Genomic DNA, 22,981 nt, shown 5'->3' on the forward strand with positions numbered 1-22,981 from the left:
TATAGAAATTAGGAGAGAACTATGTGCCTCCCAGCATGGAAGACCGTCTCCTTGACAATGTTTTTTTTGGGATTTTGCAATTTTATATTTCTTTCTAATAAGTACTATAATATGTTTCGTTTCGACCACATCATTGATCGCTGAAAATGCGCTGCTTTTTCAGAAAGAGAAATCTTGAACATCATGGCATCAAGAAAAAAAAGTTACCACAACCATGTATGACTTTGTCAACAGGAGCCACTCTTGACCTATTCAGAGTTTTATTGTACATTTGATGATGCAACAAAAATATCGCATGGCTTCTTTCCGGTATATTTGCTGATATGGTGTCACAGACTTTATTGAGCAATTAAAAAATACACACAAGGGAAAATAGTTAATTTTGTTGAGTTGTTTTTTTTCCAAAATCTGACTTTCTTCCAAGTGACATTTAATTCCACTCAGTCTGTCAATGTTTCTGTGGCTACAATGGTTGTTCCAGTAGTTCATGAAATAAAGCCCTTGGTTGCTGGCCTGGGCCGCTAAGTTGTCGTTCTTTCAGATTCGATTTCTCCATAGAGTTCTGCTAGTTTTTGAAATTCGGGCCCCCACTCATCAAGATAATTGTAATCCTGCTCAGAATGTGTAGTGATAGAGTCAAGAGAGCTTACTGAGCCCGCCTCAGATCTCTGACCTTCGTAGGCATAAGTCTGCAGTGAGTCATACGGAGGCCCGCTGGTGTCAAGGTCCGCTTCTACCAGTCTCTGCTCTATGAACTCCTGTACGTTTATACTGTCAAAGCTTGACGGAGTCTGGTGCCTAGGGGTCGAAAAAACCTCCGGTCTTACATCCCTCCGGTATTTGAGATCTTCCGCAGCGGAGGGGTTTCTGAGCGCTGTTATGTCAAATGCTTCCGTATCTTGCTCCCCGCCACCTTCGTCATCATATGTGACTATGTTCTCCCTGATGTCCTCCTCAGAAATAATCAGCGGCTCCTTTTTGCTGCGTCGCAGTGTGATGAAAAGGACCACAATAACTACAGAGGAAACAAAAAGCATTGGATTAGTTCCATTAAAAAACAAAATAAATTGACATTAACTAAGCTAAAAATAAGTCAAAATAGATATGTCTACTTAAACCAATATAGCATTGACATCACACACTTGTTATCACCAAGAGTTTTATAGAGGGGTATTGCATTTCTAATGTGTTTGGCACGTTTTTCTTTCTCTGTCGGGCGTGGAACCACGCTCCAACAACACACAATTGAATAGATCTAGTATGTTCGTATACATAGCCCTTCCATTGCTTGGCTTCAGACGCTGTGGGGCAGATTTACACTTGTTCTGCATTATAGAAGTGACACAAACTGACAAAAATGTTTATTTGGAAGTTACCTTCTAGCGCCCAAAAATAACACAAAGCGTGTGCGCACCTGCAATATGGTGAGAAGCTGCGTGCGTGGCGCTAGGCAGGCTCTTTGTGCACCAGTGCTAAGGGAAAAAGCAGGATAGTACACAAGCAGTGCCATTAACTACTTTGCGCTACTTTTCTTCAAGGAGGTGCACCAAGGGTTGTACATGGCCATCACCATAAGACCACCCATGGGTTTTTATGCAAATACATATTAACTAAAAATGGTAAACAGTGCTTTGCATAAAAAAAGCCTCTTGGAGACAGGTGTTAAAAAGGAGAAATGGTGTGATTTCGCCTAACTTTCCAAGTGCATGTGCACTGTAGTGCACAGCTCAAATCCAATGTGGGGAAAAAAATTAAACTGTGTCTGACCATAGTATTTTGTACTGCAAGCCTACCGTTTCAGTACAAAACCTATGCTGGACATCGCACACCCACTCTTGCATTAAGGTGTGTGCATAGAGCAAGACAGGCTGGGAGAGTGCCAGCACAGGAAAGGAGATACAGCAGTGGTGTAACAAAGGCCCCCATGGCCCCATGGCACGGTGGGCCCCTGAGCTCCAGGAGGGCCCCCCGCTGTGCAGCACCTGGCTTGAGTGAGTCTGGAAGGGAGCCCCTCCATCTTCTTTGCAGGGGGGCCCTGCCAGTTTTGTTGCAACACACAGTCCTGTTTCTTATTAGATATGGCACTGTTCTGATCTCTCCCTTTCATGCAACACAGCACAGCAACTTTACCTTCTGCTCTGCAGTGCGTGAAATGTTAGGAAATCTACAACCTCATCTGTGGAGAAGAGAAGTGCAATGCTATCAATTTAAATTTGTGATCTACTGCAGAGAGAACCACAAATGCTTACAGTTTAGAAGATGTTATCCAGTAGCTAAGGTGCTGATACTGAAATCAGAGGGCCTGGACTGGAATCGTGGCTTCAGAGAGTGTCTGTGTGTCTGAAAGTCATATGATTTTATGTTTAATCTCAATCTAGCTAAAAAAGTGTGATTCCTCAATCGATCTACACAATAACATATCCTACCCCACCACCCATATTAGGCCTTGATTCCGAGTTGCACCATACTGATGTGTCAAAATAATTGAACTTACCATTACCATGTATTAAATCCTCATAAGTTCCAGGCAAATACAAGATAGGCCCCAGGGAATGTGGAATTTCTATGTGGGACTAGATTTACAGATCTTACAACCATATAGAATTCACAACCGCATTTCCTAACTCATAATCAGGGATGTAGTGTACAGTATTCCACCCATCTCAAGTTTGGTATAAATACCAATGCATTCAGCAAGTAAATCATGTTCACAGCTTATTTAAAAGCAGGCAGTTACTAGAAGACTAGTACAATTTGCTATTCAGGATGGAGAGGGAATGAAAATAGGAAGCATTGCCGATTAAAGTACCTTCGGGACCAATTTGAGAAACTTTGTTAAAAAAGAGGGTAAAACCACTGTGAATTATTTTTGTTCTTCTTTTAGAGAAAATGGAGAAACCAAATCACACATTTTAAACAAGTTTTTTCACTTGTATCACAGAGACCTTAACAATGAACGCCTTGTCTTTTTCACATAGAGTTTTTCTCATTCTATGTACGTAATAAAAAATGAACAAACAAATTTTGTTTCAAACATAATTCAGCTTCTCACTTTTGAAAAGTAAGCAGAACATATTTTCTCAACTCATTATTATATAAGCACAGCTGAAATAATGCAACATCAACATCAGCCTTTTTCCAGGGGCACAAATATCATGTGCTCAAACCCATGTAACACGAGCTGCAAAAGTGATGCAAATAGGTTTCCCTGCAGTTTTGCCATGAAAGAAAAGTTCCTGTAATATTCGGCAAATATATATTCAGTAAAGAGTCAATAAAGCAAGTGAGAAGTAACACCACTGCACAGGTCAACGAACTGGTCAATGCACAGCTGGCAGCTCTGCACAGACCCCCAAAGAGTAAGGGAAGCTAGATGCTAGCAGGGCTCGCATTGGACATTGGATGGTTCTCATCATTAATTCTCCAGGCAAAAAATGTGACCCTTACGAGGAAGTTTGAGTGTGCAGGGAGCTGACATACCTTTCATCCAGAAGTTATTTGGCTTAAGGTTTTGACCCAAAAAGCAATACAAAAGCGTAAGCATTAAAAGGCTTTCAAATTTGCAACTGGTATAAAGTGTTTAAACCTTTCCATAGCACAGACCCAGCATTAATTACAAATAAAAACACTTTAAAACAACACAAGAGGTAGTAGTCTTGTTTTAATGCAGGGTACAGTTTAGCGAGAGTGCTTATGCTTTACTTTTTGGTCCAGAAAGTAGAACAAGAGCATAAGCAGTAAAGGGCTTTTAATTTCATGACTGGCATGCCCATTCCACCGGGAAAATGTGGCCCGAACCGAGACAGAGGTGCTTGTACAAAAAAGAGTCAGCACAATTCTATAAGTCAGCAAGCAGCAATAAACAATGGTTGTCTCCAAACAAAGCAAGGTGCAAGAATGGATCAGTCTGGAGTGCACGGGCCTAAACTTTTGATCTTGAATTTATTTTTGTACTTATTTCCTGTTGTGCTCCGTTCGGCCCTAGTGGAACTGGAGTGCAAGGAGGTTAATAAAAATGCAAATGTGCGACCCTAGAGAATCAACATGTTGTTGGCTAATGAAGCTAGATTTATCTAGAGGTGTGTTCTCTTCCTCTTTCCTTGATGAGGCAAAGTATCAGTGTGGGGAATTTTATATGGTTCTACCCCGGAAATCTATTGTGCTGTATTAGGTGCCTGATGGAAAGGGACTGCGAAGGAGGTAGTTTAAAATGTGATTCTGCAGTACAGGAGTAACAACAAGTTGTTGGTTTGTTTCTCCCTTCTTCGTTAACGAAGCAGAGTATCAACGTGGAGTATTTCATTTAGTTCTACACCAGAGTACCGAGGGGGTTGTTAACTGGTGTGACTAGCTTGATCCAGGAACAGGAATGTCTTCACCTTTCTTAGATAAGGCAGAGATTCAAGGTAGGTGGTTGTGTTCAATCCAATTGAATGCCTTCTTTAGGGCTCTTTTGATCTCCAGGAGATATTTCATTGTTTGAGCGATTAATTGTGGCTCATCTAAATTAAGGCAGATGGGTATTGCTTGTCTGCAAGAATGCACCCCTGGTAGATTCCAAAGAGAGTGAAACAAACATTGACGGAGGCTCACAGAAGACTTGCAAATATATATAATGTGAGTTGTGTCCACTTTTGGAGGACCACACAGCCTGCAGGCAACCTTATCTTCTGCCCTCGACCAGGGGATGGGGTGTGAAACTAAAAGTAGAATCCCTAGCTGGTATTTCAAATACTGGCCTCTTATTAGTCTGTTGAAGTCTTTTCCCAGGTATTACTGTGGTTTCAAGGATATGTAGCTGTTTAATACTATCCAGGCATGTGAGTGTCTTTCCAGGGTTGCCCTGCCCTGTAAAGATGATAATAATTTGAACATTTTGTTGACAGCTTTTTTAAAGGTTTCGTAAGTCCCAGTTGCGGACCATAATTCTGCTAGACCAAACAAGTCAATTGTTGCATTGATATGAGATCTATTGATTATTTCCAAACATGCATTGTAATTCATGGTATTCTCTTCGGAGGCCTTTCCAAGATGCTGGCATTGTGGCCACTATTGGGATGTGAATGAATAGTGGGGCCTTGTGCTTAGCCAATTTTTTCAGACCAGTCTTGTTAATGGCCTCGGGGATTCCATTTGGACCTGGGTCTCTGGTGGTTATCCCTTTAGTTATCTGCCGATGTATGGTATTTGCTTCAATAATGGGAGCACTATCTGTATCATTTGCCTCTGCGACTGGTGTGCTACTCCCTCTGATGAGACGTCCCTTTCGGCCTCTGAAGATACCTCTATACCTGTGTGTGAGTTGAAATGGGCATATACGTAGGTGGCCCATGTTTCCGCAGAGCGTCTGGATTCCAGGCAGGGCTGTGATGGACTTCTTAGGGCATTCACCCTTCTCCAGAATGCATTGAAGTTATGTAGCATGATGTCCCAGATTAATTTGGCCCAAAAGGGTTCTGCATTTTTTGCCTCTTTACACTCCAGGCCACCAGTTTTATCTCCTGTTCCATGTGCTTCAGTTCTCCTATGACAATTTCATTGTGTGAAAACAGCCAGACTGCAGTGCCTTATTGACCTTCCTCTTCAATAATTTTGTTGCCCTGTTCTTGTGATGGCTTCAGCTGTTCAGTGGGTGACCTGCTGGGAGGGTACTTTTGGTGTTTATTATTGAGGCCTGGTATTAGTTAAAACATCTGTGAAAGCTTCCCAGTTCTCCCTTGCAGAATTCCCATTGCTCCGGGTACTTTTTAGGTGGTGGTCTGCTTTTTGCACCAAAAAGTCTATTGTGGCTGTGAACCATTTTACTTTCTTTAAGTCAGTTGTACATATTGATCCTTCGGGTTCTGCTGTGCAACTATCTTCGCAAATGGGGAGGGCAAATTCCAGCTCTTTGGGTAGGTGATGACTCTCAGATCTTAGGCCCATTTTGAAAGAGAAGATTAATTGTGGCAAGGGCAGGGATCTTAGCATGTAATCTATTAGGGAGTTTCTGTTGGAAGAGTGAAGAGACAGTCCTGGAGGGATGTCCCTTTGAAACGCCCGTTGAGGACTTGTAAACCCAGATGCTCTAGTTTTACGAGTAAATTGTGACCCTTTGTATCCCTCCTCAATAGGTCAATTGATGCTTGTTTAGGGATCTTTCATTGACCCTCTTGTGCATCTCTGATTTCATTCCTCGTAGGGTGGCCATCAGCTTTGTGTTAAAGTCAGCGGTCACTATAACCATGGAGGTCAGGTGGAACACCCCAACTTTGAAGATGTTTTTGATCAGTTTTTTCAATGTCTCTGCACGAGTCCTCCTTAACTAGAGCCAAATTTAGCTTCCTTTGTAGCTGGGACTGTATTGTGGAAGAAACATGGGATTGAGGCCAAACCCATAGTCCATGTTTCCTGTAAAGCGATCACTGAAAACGTTTGGAGGTATCTTAGTAGGCCTGGTCCTCAAGCTTGCCTGCCAGGCCATTTATGTTTCATGAACAAAAGCAAAAGACAGATGTTATATAATCTGAGCTACTTGCTTTTACTTTCCTGATTCACTTTGAAGACCTTGACATCCATCCCATTCGTTCATCAGAGTCTTTTCCCTGCATTGGGTCATTACAAAGTCAGTTGGGTCTGATACACACTCCTTTCCCACTATTGATGGTGATGTGCCTTTTGCATTTTTGAGGACTGAATAGGGCATGTGTAGAGCTCTTGTTTTCTTGGGCTTGGGGTATTTGGTCCTCTTCAGTGGGTGTGGGCGCTGGGTTTTTGGTATGTTTCTATGACTATCCCTCAGTCCGTAAAATGTTTGCTCTTGTAAAGAACTTTCTGGGCCATGTCAGATGATCCCCAGGTGGCCTTGGTTGATTTGTTATGATGCCCTAATGCTGCACTGATAAATTGAATAGATTCTACTTTGGCAGAAGTGGCCCTCGTGAGTGTAGGGATATGGTTTAGTAGTTTAATGATGTTGCCTTCAAATGAGGATGTCGGTGTTTACCTTCGAGCAATTTGCCAGATAAAACAGGGTTAAGTTTGATCCCCCTTTTGGGGGGGAGGAATGGTTGTCCAGGTGCTGGTATGCTCCCGTCTGCATGAGAGGTTGAGCTAGAGCTCTGTTGGCCTGATGTGTGTCAGAGGCCAGTTGCCCTTGCATTTTGTTTTGGACTGTTCTTTTTAATGATGAGTATCTATTGGAGATCGTTTTACTGGGTGTCCTCGGTGTCAAAAATCCTGTGTCACATGCCGTGCCTCCCTGATACCCCTCAACAATTGAGCCCATCACAGGGCTTACAAAGATCCGATGGTCCTGTGACGTAAGTATAGACAATGGCCCTTGCATAAAGTTTTGGACCATTCATGGTAAGGAAGAGCATTTTTTGGAGACTGTTATTTTGGAAGACAACTGGACAGACATCACTAAGTTGGATTCTATGCCACCCCTTTGTTCATTGGCAAGTGCACCTGGGCCTCACCCGTGTACTCCAGATGTCTTGTCCTGTTCCTGTTGTAGGGATGATTGTTGTTTTTCAGGGTCAGGATTGCCAGCTTCTGTTTTAGTTGATGGATTGATCTCTGAGTATAGGCTTGAAAGCTGGCCAGGCACCCGTGGGGCAACCCCCAGACCCTCTATGTCTGATACTGTTATGTAAAGGGTTGATTTTGTCCAGATTACTTGGTCCAATATTGCCCCATTCATTCGGTAGTGATCTTTCAGTAGCCCTCTGGCGTAGAACTCTTTTTTGACAAAGATGGAATAGTCCCTTAACCACTTTGTTTTTGGGACTTTTTTTGAGGTCATTTTGATCTTGCTTTTGCAGTAATAATGGGGGGGATTCTTTCATGTTTTCCCTAGAGGTTGTTTGGCAATCGACGGAACTGCTCCTGATGCTGATGTTATTTGAGTTGTTTCTGATTGACTCCTCAGCCCCTGACTGCTTCACATTGGTGTCATGTGATGAGGTAAGAGTGGTTAAAGGGTTAGAGGAGGAGGATGGGCTGTTGATGAGGGGAGTTGGTGCATTGGCCTCGCTGTTAGTTCAGTTGATTGGATCTCTGGGCTAGCGCCACCTTGCAGAATCCTTCCCAATGGAGAAGGTGATTCTGTTGTTACTTGAGGCTTGATAACCACATACAGGTCCTCAAAGAGTGCTTCCAGGGTTCCTAGTAGTGTACTGAGTTTCTCCAGTACAGGAGAGCATGAGCACCTTGGGATTAGCTTCATGGTCTTGTCATGGGCACTTTTGATGACATTGTTTAAGTCAGTGATATTTCCGTCGACACCAGCCATGTGCACTGCAACGGTGTTCAGTAGCTCAATTTGTATATCCATTTTGGTGGAGTGATAATCCATTGCATCAATCATTGATTGAATAGTTTTCAGGTTAGAGGGCCAAACTCCATTGTTAGGCAGGTCATTGTGCTCTGCAGCATTCCCTGGGGGTTGTGTTTCAGGCGGAGATTACATTTTCTCTGTTGTGTTCTCGTGATGTTCTCTGTTGTGTATGACACTAGCATCTTGTCCCACTCTTCTTGTGATAGGTAGGAGAGCACCATTTCCTCCACTGACGTCACCCCGGTTTGACAATTGTGGCTGCTGTCTTTTCTATCTGTCTCGTTAACCCCAGGTTGCTCTCCCTCTACCCCACCGGGGGTACGTTCCTATTGTTCATAGATGGGCTTGTAAGTCTAAATATGGGAATCTTTTTTCTGACGTTATTGCCATATTGCTGCATGGTGAGTAAATCTCGTGATGTGACAGATGTAATAGTTTACAGGTCGCGGCCTTCAAGTTGTTAGCTGCCGCAGATTCCACTCAGGTCAGACCTTCGGCTCCCTGGGGTGTTACTGGGCTACTTGGATTAAGGCTCTGCTCCAGCTCTGTGACCTTGGTTGCAGTTCTTCCCCTTCCTGGTTTGTCTGTGTCACCTCCATTATCCAGGAGTAAGAATGGGGAATTGCCAGTCACCCCATGGGAACGGTCAAGTGTAAAGGCCTCATTCATGGCCAGGCCATGGGGTAAGATGCTGGTAACCTTTTCAGCCTTAGTGTGTATGATTATAGTTGGTATTGCATTGCTCTGCCCTGGAAGGTGTTCCCACACAACTCTTTGATGCATTCCCACATTTACCAGAACTGGTAGACCTGGGAATGCACCAAAAAGATGCACCTTCTCAAGTGAGGTGTTTTGCAGCACACACAGAAAGAGGAACATGCCTCTCAGGATTGTTTTTGCGCAGGAAGGTGTGCCTTCCTGCACAAAAACAATCCTGCATGCAAAGGGTGCAAGGGTGCCTGTGTTGGCGCTAGGGTGCCAACGCAGGAGAAATGTCAGGAATGTGCCATACTGGCTTAAATATTCCCTGTCATGCAGTGCAGCACAGCACTATGTAACAATCTCGTAAATAGGCCCCATAGTGTCTGGTGTGAGTAACAAAAGTAACAGAAAACCTGGCACAAAGCCTAAGTATATTTGGGCAGAAATGTTTTAGTTGGTAGTTTGAGCGAGATGTGGCAGTTGACAACTCATTGTCTGATATGAATGCTCTGTTATGAATTTATCAAGAACACTAGAAATCAGCTCCAAAGTTTGTCAAAATGAGGTTTTGGAGCAGAGACCATGCTCAGGCTCGAGTGGGAAGAGAGATTTAGGTGCAATCTCCAGAGCTGGAAAATGAAGTTCAGTGGGAGAGACAGGTACATTGTTGCCAAGATGAGGAATGCTATTCCTTGAATTATGTCATAATCAGTCTCTGAAGTCACATAAACATCATAAAACAGGTTTATGGTGGATTGCCTGTTTGTGTGATGGTTATAGATGAAGAGCTGGATAAAAATAAACGTGTCTTCATATTTTGAACATCTCCTTGTGAGTAAACACTGTTTTAGGGCTTGGCTATTGTAATACCTGTTGATTGTTCTCTGCTTGGTACTGGGTACTTTCCGCCTGCACTTTGACAGCTTTGGATATAATGCGTCCCAATAACATAACATTAATAATGCATGCATCTTGTACGAAAACAGAGTTGGAATTTCGAACTGTAACCCAGGAACTATGTAACTTCAACATACTGAAACAAAATGTTCATATTACTCAAATTCAATGTGATCAGCAAGAACACTGGCTGAATGAGGGGAGTTAGAACTAAAACCTATGAGACTTACAAACCAAACGACAATTTCAACAGCAGGAGCATTAGATGCTGAGCATTATATTGGTTTCTCTAACAGCAACTAAATGAATACGTTCTGCAATCGTCCTGTGCCAACAATTGTAGTTTTGGTGCATGAAGATTGTCGTGCTTCAGTAAACTTGGCAGGACTCAAAAGCAATAAACAAAGTATATTAAAAGCTACGTGCACAGTACTTTAACAAGCGGTGATTATGTCCCAGTGGGCTCAATGTTTCGTCTTTTAAAATGTTCATGAAAAATATATGTATGCTTTGACAAAATGACAGGAAACTGGATTTCAAATGAATGTGAATGATGCATTAAACTATAACAACCTTCAACAACATTCAATAGAATCAAAAAATGTGATTTGAAAGCAATCCTCCTAGACATTTAATAATAAAAACTAATGTAATAAAAAAGGTATTCTTTTCATGGAATTTGTTTCAAAGAAGAGGCTAATAGGCTGAATGTTTCATTTATAATAATGATCTGATCTAAGAGCCATGGGCCCTGATTTATATTTTTGGAGCAAAACTGCACTAACGCAGTTTTGCCGCAAAAAATTTAGCACCGGCTTGCACCATTTCTGAGCACCAGTCGGGCACCATATTTATGGAATGGTGCAAGCTGGTGCAAAGGATAGGCTAGCGTACAAAAAAAAAAAACATGACGTTAGCCGGGTGGGGCTGGTGGTATGAAAAAGGGGTTTTGCACCAAAAAATGACAATAGGCAGGTTAGAGTAAAAGAAATATGACTCCAACCAGCCTAGCATCATTTTCTGACTCAAAACTATCCAAGACCTCATGGACAAGTTGATTTTTGGATCCCATCTGCGGCCTTGTCCTGCTGAGGATGCTACAATTTGGAAAAAGTTTTAAGTGAAAAGGTAACTTTTCGAATGAGACAAATTTGACCCGTGAATCTGACTCATGCTCCATCGCAGTCAGCCTGAAACCTTACCCCTGTTATGGTCTAAAGCAACCAATTGCCCATGGTTGGCGCTTTGCACTTTTTGACACTATGTTTAATTCGAAATTTTAATAATTCATATGTCCATTCATATCATTTCCTCCATTTGCTTTTGGTCATTTTGGTGTCATTTATTTCACTAAATCATTCTCTATGTTCATATATTGGAGTGTGATTTTTACTGTGTTGTATTTTTGACTTTTTACCTGTTTTGGTACTTCATAATGCATAAAACATTTTCTTAAGTTAGGTAAGTCTGCTTTGTGCCACAGCTACCAGGAGTTGAGATCAGGTTTAAATTACTGAAACCTTTGCTTTACCTAACAAGAACAGTGACATCATTACTTGTGGTGGACTACCATCCGCCACAACTAATAATCCACTTTCTAGAAGTGGTTATTTGGAGAGGCGCACTTACAATGATGACATTTCAAATAACCACATTCTGTTCATCAGCACAATTAAGTGCAAATGTCATACATTATCACATCCTACAGCATGAGGTGCTGTACTGACTACAGTATGATGTATGGAGTTTGGGTGGGACCAGATTATAGAACTCAGGAGGAAATGGGGACTCGGATGGAACTATTTGCATGGACAGCCATTACACAGGTGACTCGGACTTTCATTAAAGGGGTTTACAGTGAAAGTGTTCACAAGGTAGACAAATGTCTAGATTTAGAGTTACTTCCAAGTGATGCGGCTGATCCTAAAGATTATCCAGGCTTGCAGGGAAAACCAATGTAGATGCTTTAGTGGAAGGATGATGTAGTTGGATTTCTTCAGCCCTTAAGAAGCTATGCACCCATGTGAAAAATGCCTTTCAGAGGAGTGAGGGTGGTCTCTGGGATGTCATTAAGTAAGGTCTTGTCTTCACCTAAGTGGCAGGAGACTTATGCTTTACCTATAGTTCAGAAGTCTTCTCCTGGGGGAAAAGGTTTAACTTTTTTCAGAAGAGTGTGCATGCCAGTCTGTTTTGGTCTGAGTAGCAAAGCATTCTTTGAGCGAGAAGTTAAAGTTGAGGGTGAATCTAAGAGATTTGGTCTTTTGTGTTGTTGTGGTGCAATCTCCATTTGGATTAAATTGGAGAGCTATGTCTGAATCAGAGAATGTTTGGGGTTCTTGGAAAACAGGAGGCCTTGGGTCGTTATTGGGTTTACCATCTGGTAGTTTGTTGACATTCTTGTATTTTAATGCACTTGAGGTAGTCTTTGATATTGTGTGTCACTGGTTGAGAATTTTTTGAGATAGAACTAGGTGTCATCAGCATAGTAGTAAATCTTGCTGCTGTCTGAAAAGATGGCCCTCAAGGGTTCTATCAAAAAGAAGTGTATTCTTATATACAAAAGAAGCAGGAGGTGGATAGGGTTGACTGATGTTGCATAGTGTCCATTCTCAAGTTAAGAGTGGAGCCGGGCGCTTCTCTATGTCCAGTACAAGAATTCTGATCACTCAGATGTTCTGCCTGACAAAGATAGGAGTAAGGGACTTGTGTTACGCAAGTCGTAGCATGGCAGTGCTCATCCTTTAGTGGGTATTACTAAGCCATGCAAAGCCATTGCAAAGCCCAAAGCCATTTTGCATAGCCCTGCATGGTTTAGTAAATCCAAAGTAATGCCTTGTGTTACCTTGCAGCAGGGAGGCGTTTCATGGGTCGGGTATGGGCATTCCTACACATTCAGACATGGATTCTGGTGCATTCCCGACCCAGGCGTAACCAGTAATAATATATTTTTCCCCCTGTTACTTCCTTTTTCCAAACACCACCAGGCTGTCTTGATAGGTGATACATTGACTCTAAGTTTTTAGTTTGCATCCAAAACACAACAAAGGCTGATTGACAGAAACATTTAGCATGTTCCCTGCTTGTTGAGCTTCATAGTACTGTGAGGCAACTTGCTCTGCAGCGGGTTTTTACACTGCACACTTCAGAGAACACAAACCAAAACTTGCACATGCAAGAAAATGTAATTGTGGACCTGATAAGGGCCGTTGTGTATAATACCAAAGAGCGGAAACAAAATTTAGGACAGCTTACCATTGGTGTTTGACAAAGCATTCCTACCACCATAAATACAATGGCTGAAAGTAAGGCTGATGGCAGAAAGGGGTGCCCCTTATTTTGTGTTGGTGACTAGACCAGGGTCTTGCATGCTGTATGCAGCTACAGGGTCAGCATACCATGCAAAATGTGTATAACAGCACTTCAAAATATAATACAATTTATTTATTATTATTATTTTTTTTTTAAACAGGTTCATTTACGAAAAAACAGCCAACATCAGCAAAACATCCACTGCTGTTTTTTTTTGTTTTTTTTTAATAGGTGTATGAAACTGTAATCTTGGGAAATTTACAATTAGTGGAGGTGTCAATAACGAGATGTGTCTTTGGAAGATTTAAAGGCTAGGGAAAGCAAAGGAACAGGAAATAAAGGGAAGGTCTGAGTTGAGAAAAGAAGGAAGAGGCAATGTGAAAGTCAGAGAACGAGAACAGGAGGAGCAATGCAAGAGCCATTTGTCAGATTGGTTTTCAGTAAAAAAAAATTAAAAAAGCAATAACTGCTGCTCCTAGATCAGTGAGAGGGGGACAGCAGATAATACAGAAAAAGCTTCATAAGGAGAGAGGAGGAACGGGCTGGAACTGGGCAGCTACCAGGGCCAGACTGGTCGTAATGGACATCAGGCATTTCCACGGGAGGCTGGAAGGGTGGAGGCTTGTTTTGCAGTGGTTGGGGGCTGGTTTTGTTACTTGAGCAGTTTTGCAGTGGTGCTACAATATCGCCCCCAGTAACAAAAGGAGCAAGCAAGCATTCCCAACCTCCTGGGGCCGGGCAGTGCTTCCCCCGCTACTTACCCAGAGTGCCCTCCCCCAACCAACCCTCCCTCCCAGTGGCTGGTCTGAGAAAATTGGCAGAGCTGCTTTGGGTTCCCACTCCAGTCCTGTCAGCTACCAGAGAGTGGCGAGAAAGGCAGCAAAAGGGGAGAAGGTGCTATGATTCACACTGCAGTAAGCAAGAGAGGTTTTTTTGATCTAATCCGTTTTGGAAGTAGAACTCTCTAGCAGTGGCACAAGGACTGGTGGTGGCCAGGAGGGCAGATGCAGCCCAGTGGTAAAAAAAAAAAAAAAAAGTGTCCTCCTGCAAAATATGATGTGCGGAGTCCGAGTCTCCAATATAGCTCACAGATATTCATTGACCTTGGGATGAATGGAGGCACCTTGATGGACTGGGGGCCACTTGAAGGGCTGCTCCCCCCTACCCCCCGCTCTGCAGAGTCAGCAGGGGCCTGCGTTACACCCATGCTGCAGGCCTGTGCCCCAGAGTAACTACGACTTTTGATAAGTGCGTTTCACTCCAATCCTTACTTGAGCATCTGTGACACACACTGCCTCACTTGATTTGGGGAGGCAGGGAAGAGATTAGTTTGCGAAGTAATTACCACCACACAAGATGGAAAGTGAGGATCCTCAAGAGAATGGCTTGAAGTCATAGACCTCAGCGCAGGTCACACACTGTGATGGATTGTCTCTTGGTCGGAGAATACCTGTAGCTTTGTCAACAAGCCGAGCGTAGAGAGCAAGACCCTGGACTGCACAGCAATGACCTGGAACGTTTTTTCACACATGTTCAGTCCAGTGAGATTTGATTTAAAGAATTAAAAGATCCTGCGCCATTCTCTGTAAATTATTGCATATGATACAATTGAAGGGACTATGGTGCTGGTATGCAGAGCTGCTTTGAAACTGCCATGGAGAGAATAGTTTTGGCTCACAAACTACAGTTATCACGCACATGCTAATGCAATGTTCAGCTATTTTCACAAGTTACTCACTGATGCTGGTGGACGCTGACATGCTGGTAATTTGCGAGGAGATTGCTTTGATACAGAAATGTGACCCTGATCTATTTTCCTTTGGCTATTGTAACATTCTCATTTTCATAGCAGTGTTATATGCCTTTGACCTCTCCTCAGAACAGCGATTTATTGCATAGAAGTGATTGACTCCGAGAAAAAAAAATAACGCTTGTAATAGATACAAAACGAATTCGTGTAGCAGGTGCGATTTCTTTACATCGTCTTGCAACATGTGTGCACATTTTTCTTTCATGTATTTATTTTGTGAATTGCTGAGATGTATTTAATTTGTTTGAAAGCAACATACCAAAAAAATGCATATTCTGCTGACTTAGTCAATGTACACCAAACACCACCTTTTTTGTCTTTAAATAAATATATCAGTTTATCCTGTAATTTGTCTATTGTTTTCTGTTTTCTTTAATTTAACAATAATTTTAAAGGTAAGGTTAAGTGTACAGTGTCAGAAAACACGCTTCATTGAAGCAGCTTAAGTGGGGCTGCCACTGGAACCCATAGGCTGATGAACTGGATGACACTTTCACATTAATTAGTAGTTTATGGACCTCTTATGTTTACATGTCTGCAGATAAAATGTGGGCTGTGGAAAGAAAAAGAATTAAAATTCTGTAAACAACAATGAGAAAAACACATCTAAAAAGAGCAGCATAGAGGAAATAGGAAAGAAAGAGGATGAGAGAAATTGTTGGGAAGTTAGAGAAGGTAAAAAAGAATGACAAGAAGGAAGGCCAGCTCACAGTAAGGAAATAAATATAAGCGTAAAGAAGGAAAAATGGTAAATGGTAGGTAGGATAGAACAACAAAAGGATAGAAGGAATATAGTTTGGAAGGGAAGAAGGAAAGGATGAACAGGTGAAAGGGTGGATGTAAGTACAGATAAATGGACAGATGGAGGACAGTGACTGGATGGATGAAGAAAAAATGGATGGATGAATAAGATGGATACATTAACGTATTAATGGATGCATAATATATTGGAAGGGCTGGCTGTATGGAAAAAATATGTTTGGATAAGGGATGTGTGGGTGGATGAAAAGTTAAAGCGGTGGCCAGATGAATGCATGAATAGATGTAAGGGTGAAGGGATGAATGGTTGGATGGCTAGACGGGTAATGAAAGGAAGGACGTAACTCTTCTAAGGAAGGTCTACTTGCTCCCTTGAATACTTGGTTTCATTAGGGGTTAGTTTAAGTGGGTGACAACTTCTGTTTCTGGCTACGCCCTTGAATGTGTGCATAGGTTTCACGAGGATTAAGCCATCTAGCATACCTAGGTCTGTCAGACTCTCGCAGTACGACTCATCCTCATAATTCCAGAAAAAACAGGAAACCAGGAGTATTACAATAAGTAAACCATAGCAAGATCTCTGTGAATCAGACCTTTTTTTCTGTTGCTTTTTTGTGATGCTTTTGTTGGCAGTTCTATTATTTAGAAATATTTAAACACTTAGATGAAAAGAAGTAGGTAAGCAGTTGCCAAATGTCAATTGCTCTTATTTTTATTGTTTATAAATACCTGTAGTTATCTCACAATCATCATAGAAACTATGTGGTGACATAGTTGGTTTAGGAAATGGTTTCTGCCTCTTTCTTCTTCCAGCATGTTTCACTTTTGGACCTTTACTGTGGTTGAGTCTCACTATCTGAATCTCACCTTTGGTAATGTCACAGTACTTAGACTGAGAGCATTGGCTGCCAGTGTCCGCCTTTCGAGGTGAGGCTGCTGTGGCATAGCCTGAGTAACAGGCATTAGGTTGGTTACACGTGAACATTTTGCACACATACCTGGGCACCTGTGAGGGCAGCATGTGTGACAGCCCAGTAACTGCACACAGTAGCTTGGCGCAAAAAAAACTCTGTAGTCTTATTTGGCATTCATAGATAGGTCAGGAGGATTTACTGGAAAATCTGCAGTGCTTCACTATTTTACAAACATAGGTGAAATCTGCCTTAAAGTGCAGTTTTGCTCATATTAAGCCTAACAGTCCAGCAAGATGTCAAACTGGGATAAAACATGCAGGCCAAGTTTGAAAATGCAAGTGAAATATTAAGAATGAACATAGTATGAGTTGCAATAATTGTCATATTTCTCTGGATCAACTCATGATCATATTCCAAGTCTTTTACCCCACTACTGGTACAAATTATTTACTCTGCTGCCCAGCAGAGGGAACAAAGTCCTTCACACACAAAGGGAGCAATTATTAGTGACTGATTTAGTTCCTGTGATGGAAGGGTACCCTGCACCTGGGATGAGACAGGCTAGACCCGCTGAACAAATGGGGGCCTTGGGGCTCTACCACAGGCCTACTGTAAGAGCTGGATCTTGTGGGTGCCCCAGGTGAGACGGGGGCACCCAAACCAAAAGAAATAAATGTGCAGCACTAAGCCTCCTTACCTGGCCGCAGGTATTCCATCATTGTTACATCTCCATTTTTTGAGGCAAGACCTCGCAAATTCCAGACGCAGATGTTTTGCTTATCATTTTTTTGTGTGATGCCTCAGGGGTTTCTTGTTTTAAGCTTCATGGGCCTTCCCTGTTAGAGCTGATGGTAGCCAGCTCCAATTGTCCAAATCGCCAAGTTTGGAGACTACTCTAGACCTCAAGCCTTCCACTGTTTGCATGTCCACAGCTTAAACCTTCAGCCCAGAGACTCTGGTGGATAGGAGCCAACCCACTGTGCCTTTCAAAACTGAGGGTACCTCTTTATTCAAGTCCTTTGTTTGCCTCACGAGTGGGGACATATGGCTGACAAAATCCCTTGTCTGCTGGTTTGCAGGCTGGAGCTGGTCCAGATAGCACCCCTCCCGAAAGCGTTCTATTTTTATGCCCCAGCTTTTAGCAACTTCTTACAGGCCATGAATTTGGCTTGACAGTTCGGGCAGTTGAATGTAGAGTGGTTTGTATACTTGCTTTCTGCAAGGCACCAGGAATTTAATGGAAAATATGTTTTGGGATTCAATTTCTGCCAGATCCAGCAAGCCTTTCATCAGTTTGAATATAATTGAATGATCTAGGATATCATAAGAATCTCTACATCTATATTCAGGTATTCACAGTATGCTTTCCTTTGATGCAGTATAGACAGTAGGGCCCTCATTCTGACCCTGGCGGTCTTTGACCGACAGGGCGGAGGACCGCGGGAGCACCGCCGACAAGCCGGCGGTGCTCCAATGGGGATTCCGACCGCGGCGGTAAAGCCGCGGTCGGACCGGCACCACTGGCGGGGTCCCGCCAGTGTACCGCGGCCCCATTGAATCCTCCGCGGCGGCGCAGCTTGCTGCACCGCCGCGGGGATTCCGACCCCCTCTACCGCCATCCAGATCCCGGCGGTCGGACCGCCGAGATCCGGATGGCGGTAGGGGTGGTCGCACTGGCACTGGCACTGGCATGGGCATTGCAGGGGCCCCCGTAAGAGGGCCCCTACATGTATTTCACTGTCTGCTGCGCAGACAGTGAAATACGCGACGGGTGCAACTGCACCCGTCGCACAGCTTCCACTCCGCCGGCTCGATTCCGAGCCGGCTTCATCGTGGAAGCCTCTTTCCCGCTGGGCTGGCTGGCGGTCTGAAGGAGACCGCCCGCCAGCCCAGCGGGAAAGTCAGAATTACCGCCGCGGTCTTTCGACCGCGGAACGGTAACCTGACGGCGGGACTTTGGCGGGCGGCCTCCGCCGCCCGCCAAGGTCAGAATGAGGGCCTAGGTGTCTTAATATTCTTTGAAGAATTTCCAGGTGGGATTGTTACCTGATCTTGTGTGTCCCCCCCCCCCAAAAAGTATTTGACTTCGCCACACAATGCACCGTCCTATTCTGGGTGTCGACCGCACATGTTGCAGATCAATTTAAAACTGCAGTTTATTCTCCAATCATCTATTGTTGGTGGACTGCAGCCATTCTCACCCTTCAACTGGACCAGAATTGGGGACATGGTTCTCCTCGGGGCTGACCTCCCTTCTTTCTGGGCTGCTGGTTTATATGTTGTTATTGTTGGACTCACCGGCAGTACACACACTTCTGCTGCTGTTAGATTGGCTGTTTTCAGGATGGTAATTGCTGGCATTAGGACTGGGGTAACTGCCCTTGGCCCATGCTTAAATGGCTATCCACTGCGGTTGCTGAACCCTCATCTAGATGTCTGGGTAGTCCCAGGGCAGAAACAAAAAACAGAAATCAGATGCTTGCAACTGTTATCTGTATCCACGTCCCTTGTTTCTTTACACTCCTTATACATTGCACTCCACTCACTCATCTCACCAGCACCATCGGTGACCATCATAGCTATCAAGGCTAGCATATCTAACATGGCTGCCATAGGGCTAACTTCGGCCTCAGCATTGATGTCTGCATTGATTTCTGTTGATATCCTCCTCTTAATGCCGTTCCGTCGAGGGTGCTCCAGTGAGTTATCGCCTGCTTTCTTTTCCTCAGGTTGGACTGGGTGATTTTACTGATTCTTCCTGACCGCATGTTCACTGGACTGTGCCTCTTCTATCCCTCAATTTCCAAGATGAGATGGAAGGTGGTGGGATTTTCCTCCGCTGTATCCTCCAATGCCTCTGATGCAAACTTTACTTCTTTTTTTTTACCTCCTCGGGTGCCTCCTCGGGTGGGGGAGTGAAGTTGGGGAGGGCACTTTCCCACATACACAAATGGCACCCAGTCCTAAATCGGGAGACTTCAGTAACTCTGGGGGGTCACCTAGGGCTGTGCCACTAAACACAGCTCCCCCACGCTCCTTTCACTTGCTCACAGCTCACCCACCTTTTGCCTTAGCTTTTGACTTAGCTTAGCATTTGCTCACTGGGACTCTCTGCAGAGGTGATCCACTGGCAGGCAGTCCCAGGTTGCTGCTGGTTGCTAAAGCAAGCTGAAACCATGTTGTCCCTGAGCTCTCCTCCTGTCTTCCTGGCATCCTCATAGCTTCTGGTTCGGCTTCTGGTTTCCAGGTTATCCCTGAGCTTTGATACCGGTCACCGGACTCTTAGCCTCTGTTTCCCAGGTTGTTGATGTATGCTGGACTCTGATTTTGCTGTTTTGGTTACTCTGGGCACTTTACCACTGATAACCAGTGTTAAAGTGCAAGTGCTCCTTTACAAAATATGTATGTAATTGGTTTATCCATGATTTGCATATTTGATTTATTAGTAAGCCCTAGTACAGTGCAGTGGAGGTGCCCAGGGCCTGTAAATCAAATGCTACTAGTGTGCCTGCAGCACTGGTTGTGCCACCCACATAAGTAGCTCTGTAATCATGTCTCAGACCTGCCACTGCAGTGTCTGTGTGTGCAATTTTAACTGTAAATTCGACTTGGCAAGTGTACCCACTTTCCAGGCCTAAACCTTCCATTTCCCTACATGTAAGTCATCCCTAAGGTAGGCCCTAGGAAGCCCCAAGGGCAAGGTGACGTGTATGGTTAAGGTAGGACATATAGTAATGTGTTTTATATGTCCTGACAGTGAAATATTGCTAAATTTGTTTTTCACTGTTGCAAGGCCTGTCCCTCTCATAGATTAACATGCGGGCTACCTTTAAATATGATTAAAGTGTGGATTCCCTTTGGAAGCGGATAGACATGTGGAGTTTGGGGCCTGTGAGCTCACAATTTAAAAATACTTCTTTTAGTAAAGTTGATTTTAAGATTGTATGTTTGAAAATGCCACTTTTAGAAAGTGAGCATTTTCTTGATTATACCATTTCTGTGACTCTGACGGTTTGTGGATTCCCTGTCTAGGTCAGTTTGACAGTTGGGCTGTTTGTACCTCATACTAGACAAGGACACAAAGGGAGCTGGGGTGTAGTCTGCATTTTCTGATGAGCCATCTATGCTAGGAGGGAGGGGAAGAGTGGTCACTCACACCTGAAAGGGCTGTGCCTGCCCTCACACAATGCAGTCTCCAATCCCCTGGTGAGTGTCTGGGGCCTGACCTGGGCAAGGCAGGATTTCACAATCAAGAGAGACTTTGCTTTGAAGTAGGCCTACACCCACAACCACAGACTTTAGAACACTTCTGGAAACCAAGAGGAACCTCTGCCTGGAGAAGAGTTGAAGAGCTGAGGAAGAAGAGCTGCCCTGCCTGTGACTGTGCTTTATGGAGCTATCCTGCAGTTGCTGCTTCTGCCAGAGTAAGAGGGCAAAGACTGGACTTTGTGTGTCTTCCATCTTGTGATGATCTCCAAGGCCTTGATTTAGAGCTTGCCTCCTGTTGTTTGAAGTTGCAGGGACAGCAAAGACCTCTCTCGGCCAGCACCTGGAGTCTCTAGAGAGATTCCTACTCTGCCAAGTGGTGCCCATCCAGTTCCTGGGACCCTGAAAGGAGAAGCTGGCAGCCTAAGAGGAAGAAATCCACGCACAGAATGCTGTGCGGGGAAAAGATCGATGCAACTCCGATCTGCAGCTGAAAAATTGACGTGCCGCCAGTTTCGCAGCTGAAAATCAACGCTCACCTGCAACGCAACTGGAAGGTCGACGCACAGAGCTGGGGAAACGACGTGCAGCTTCGCTGATGGAGGCTGGTGAGATCGTAACCCGCGCTGCGTGGTTTTTGGATCATTGTGCGGCTGGATTTCTGACGCAAGCACTGCTGGGCGTGTTAAAAACAATGCAAGGCCTGCCCGGACCCGAGAGTGCTGACCGGATCGACGCATCACTCTCCTGCGGAGAGAAGAAACAACGGGCCCGACCCGATGAAAGGAGAAACGATGCAAGGTCTCACTCGTGAGCGAAATCAACGCATCACAAGCCCTTTTTTGATGCACACTCGTCCGTGCAGGGTTATTTTTGACACACCCAAGGTACATTTTTACACTAACAGTGTTAGTTTCTGTTTAAAATTACATGAAGACTCTTTTTGCTTTTTAATTGATAACTTGACTTGTGTATTGTGGATTTTTGTCATTTTGGTCTTGTTTTGTTTAGATAAATATTCTCTATTTTTCTAAACCTGTGTTGTGTCATTTTGTAATGATTTCATTAAGTTACTGTGTGTGTTGGTACAAATACTTTACACCTAGCACTCTGAAGTAAAGCCTACTGCTCGTGTCAAGCTACCAAGGGGGTAAGCAGAGGTTAGCTGAGGGTGATTCTCTTTTCCCCTGACTAGAGTGAGGGTCCTTGCTTGGACAGGGAGTAACCTGACTGCCAATCAAAGACCCCATTTCTAACATAGCCCTTAAGCATTAATGAACCACCACCGCAGCCTGGGCTCTGGTGACCTCTAGTCAGGGTCCAAGCCAGCCAGACAGCCACACCAAATTAGGTCGCACTAGATCATACCAGACTGTGCTAAACTTTCCTTGTGGTGCCTGCAGCACTAGCAGCACTCGGCGGGGTCAGCAGGCTCATCCAGACCCCCCACTTCTCAGAGGGCCTCCTCCTGTTCCAAACTCTGCAGCCCAGATATTCGTGATTTGTCACATCCTGCTCCAACCTCCGCTGCCAGAAGCAAAGTTAACTATTTAAAGTGACTATTATTCATAAAAATTGCAGTATTAATGGTAATGATTGCATTTACACATGCTTACCGATTTCATTGATACGATTGCATTTTCTAACATGTGACCGATTTTCTTATAATGTGACGACCCCTTGACCACCAAGCCAAAAGGCTTGTCTTATATTCTTATGTGGTGACCCCTTGATAAAGCACATAGGCTAGCCATATACATTGATGTGATGACCCAGTGATTAAGCCAATAAGATTGCCTTATATTTTGCCCTATATATTGATTTATTGAGCCCTTTCGAAGGCCAAAATGCCTGCTTAATTTACAATGGCACCACATCTTTTGTGCTGTTGTATCTGAAGTAGGTGTGGGGGGGTGTATTGTGATCATGGGTTTATGACATGCTAGGGGTCATATGTGATTCAAGAATGTCAACAAAGTTATTTCCTCTACCTGATGTATATATTTGTATATTAATGTGTGATATTTCCTTAGCATTTTATCATCATGGGCATATGATATTGTT

At 43.8% G+C, this 22,981-nt stretch overlaps 1 protein-coding gene across 2 annotated transcripts in view; it reads right to left on the reverse strand.

The window, feature by feature from the left end:
• Positions 1 to 310: 310 nt before the first annotated feature.
• Positions 311 to 22,981, reverse strand: part of CDH18 (cadherin 18) — a 2,476,497-nt gene continuing 2,453,826 nt past the window's right edge. For both annotated transcript variants that reach the window (XM_069219481.1, XM_069219482.1), the window contains exon 14: positions 311 to 1,015. In XM_069219481.1, coding sequence (XP_069075582.1) covers positions 522 to 1,015 — 494 coding nt within the window. In that variant the 3' untranslated portion in view covers positions 311 to 521. The remainder of the gene's footprint in view (positions 1,016 to 22,981) is intronic.

The sequence above is a fragment of the Pleurodeles waltl genome, chromosome 2_2 (assembly GCF_031143425.1).
Source record: "Pleurodeles waltl isolate 20211129_DDA chromosome 2_2, aPleWal1.hap1.20221129, whole genome shotgun sequence".
Classification (NCBI taxonomy): domain Eukaryota; kingdom Metazoa; phylum Chordata; class Amphibia; order Caudata; family Salamandridae; genus Pleurodeles; species Pleurodeles waltl.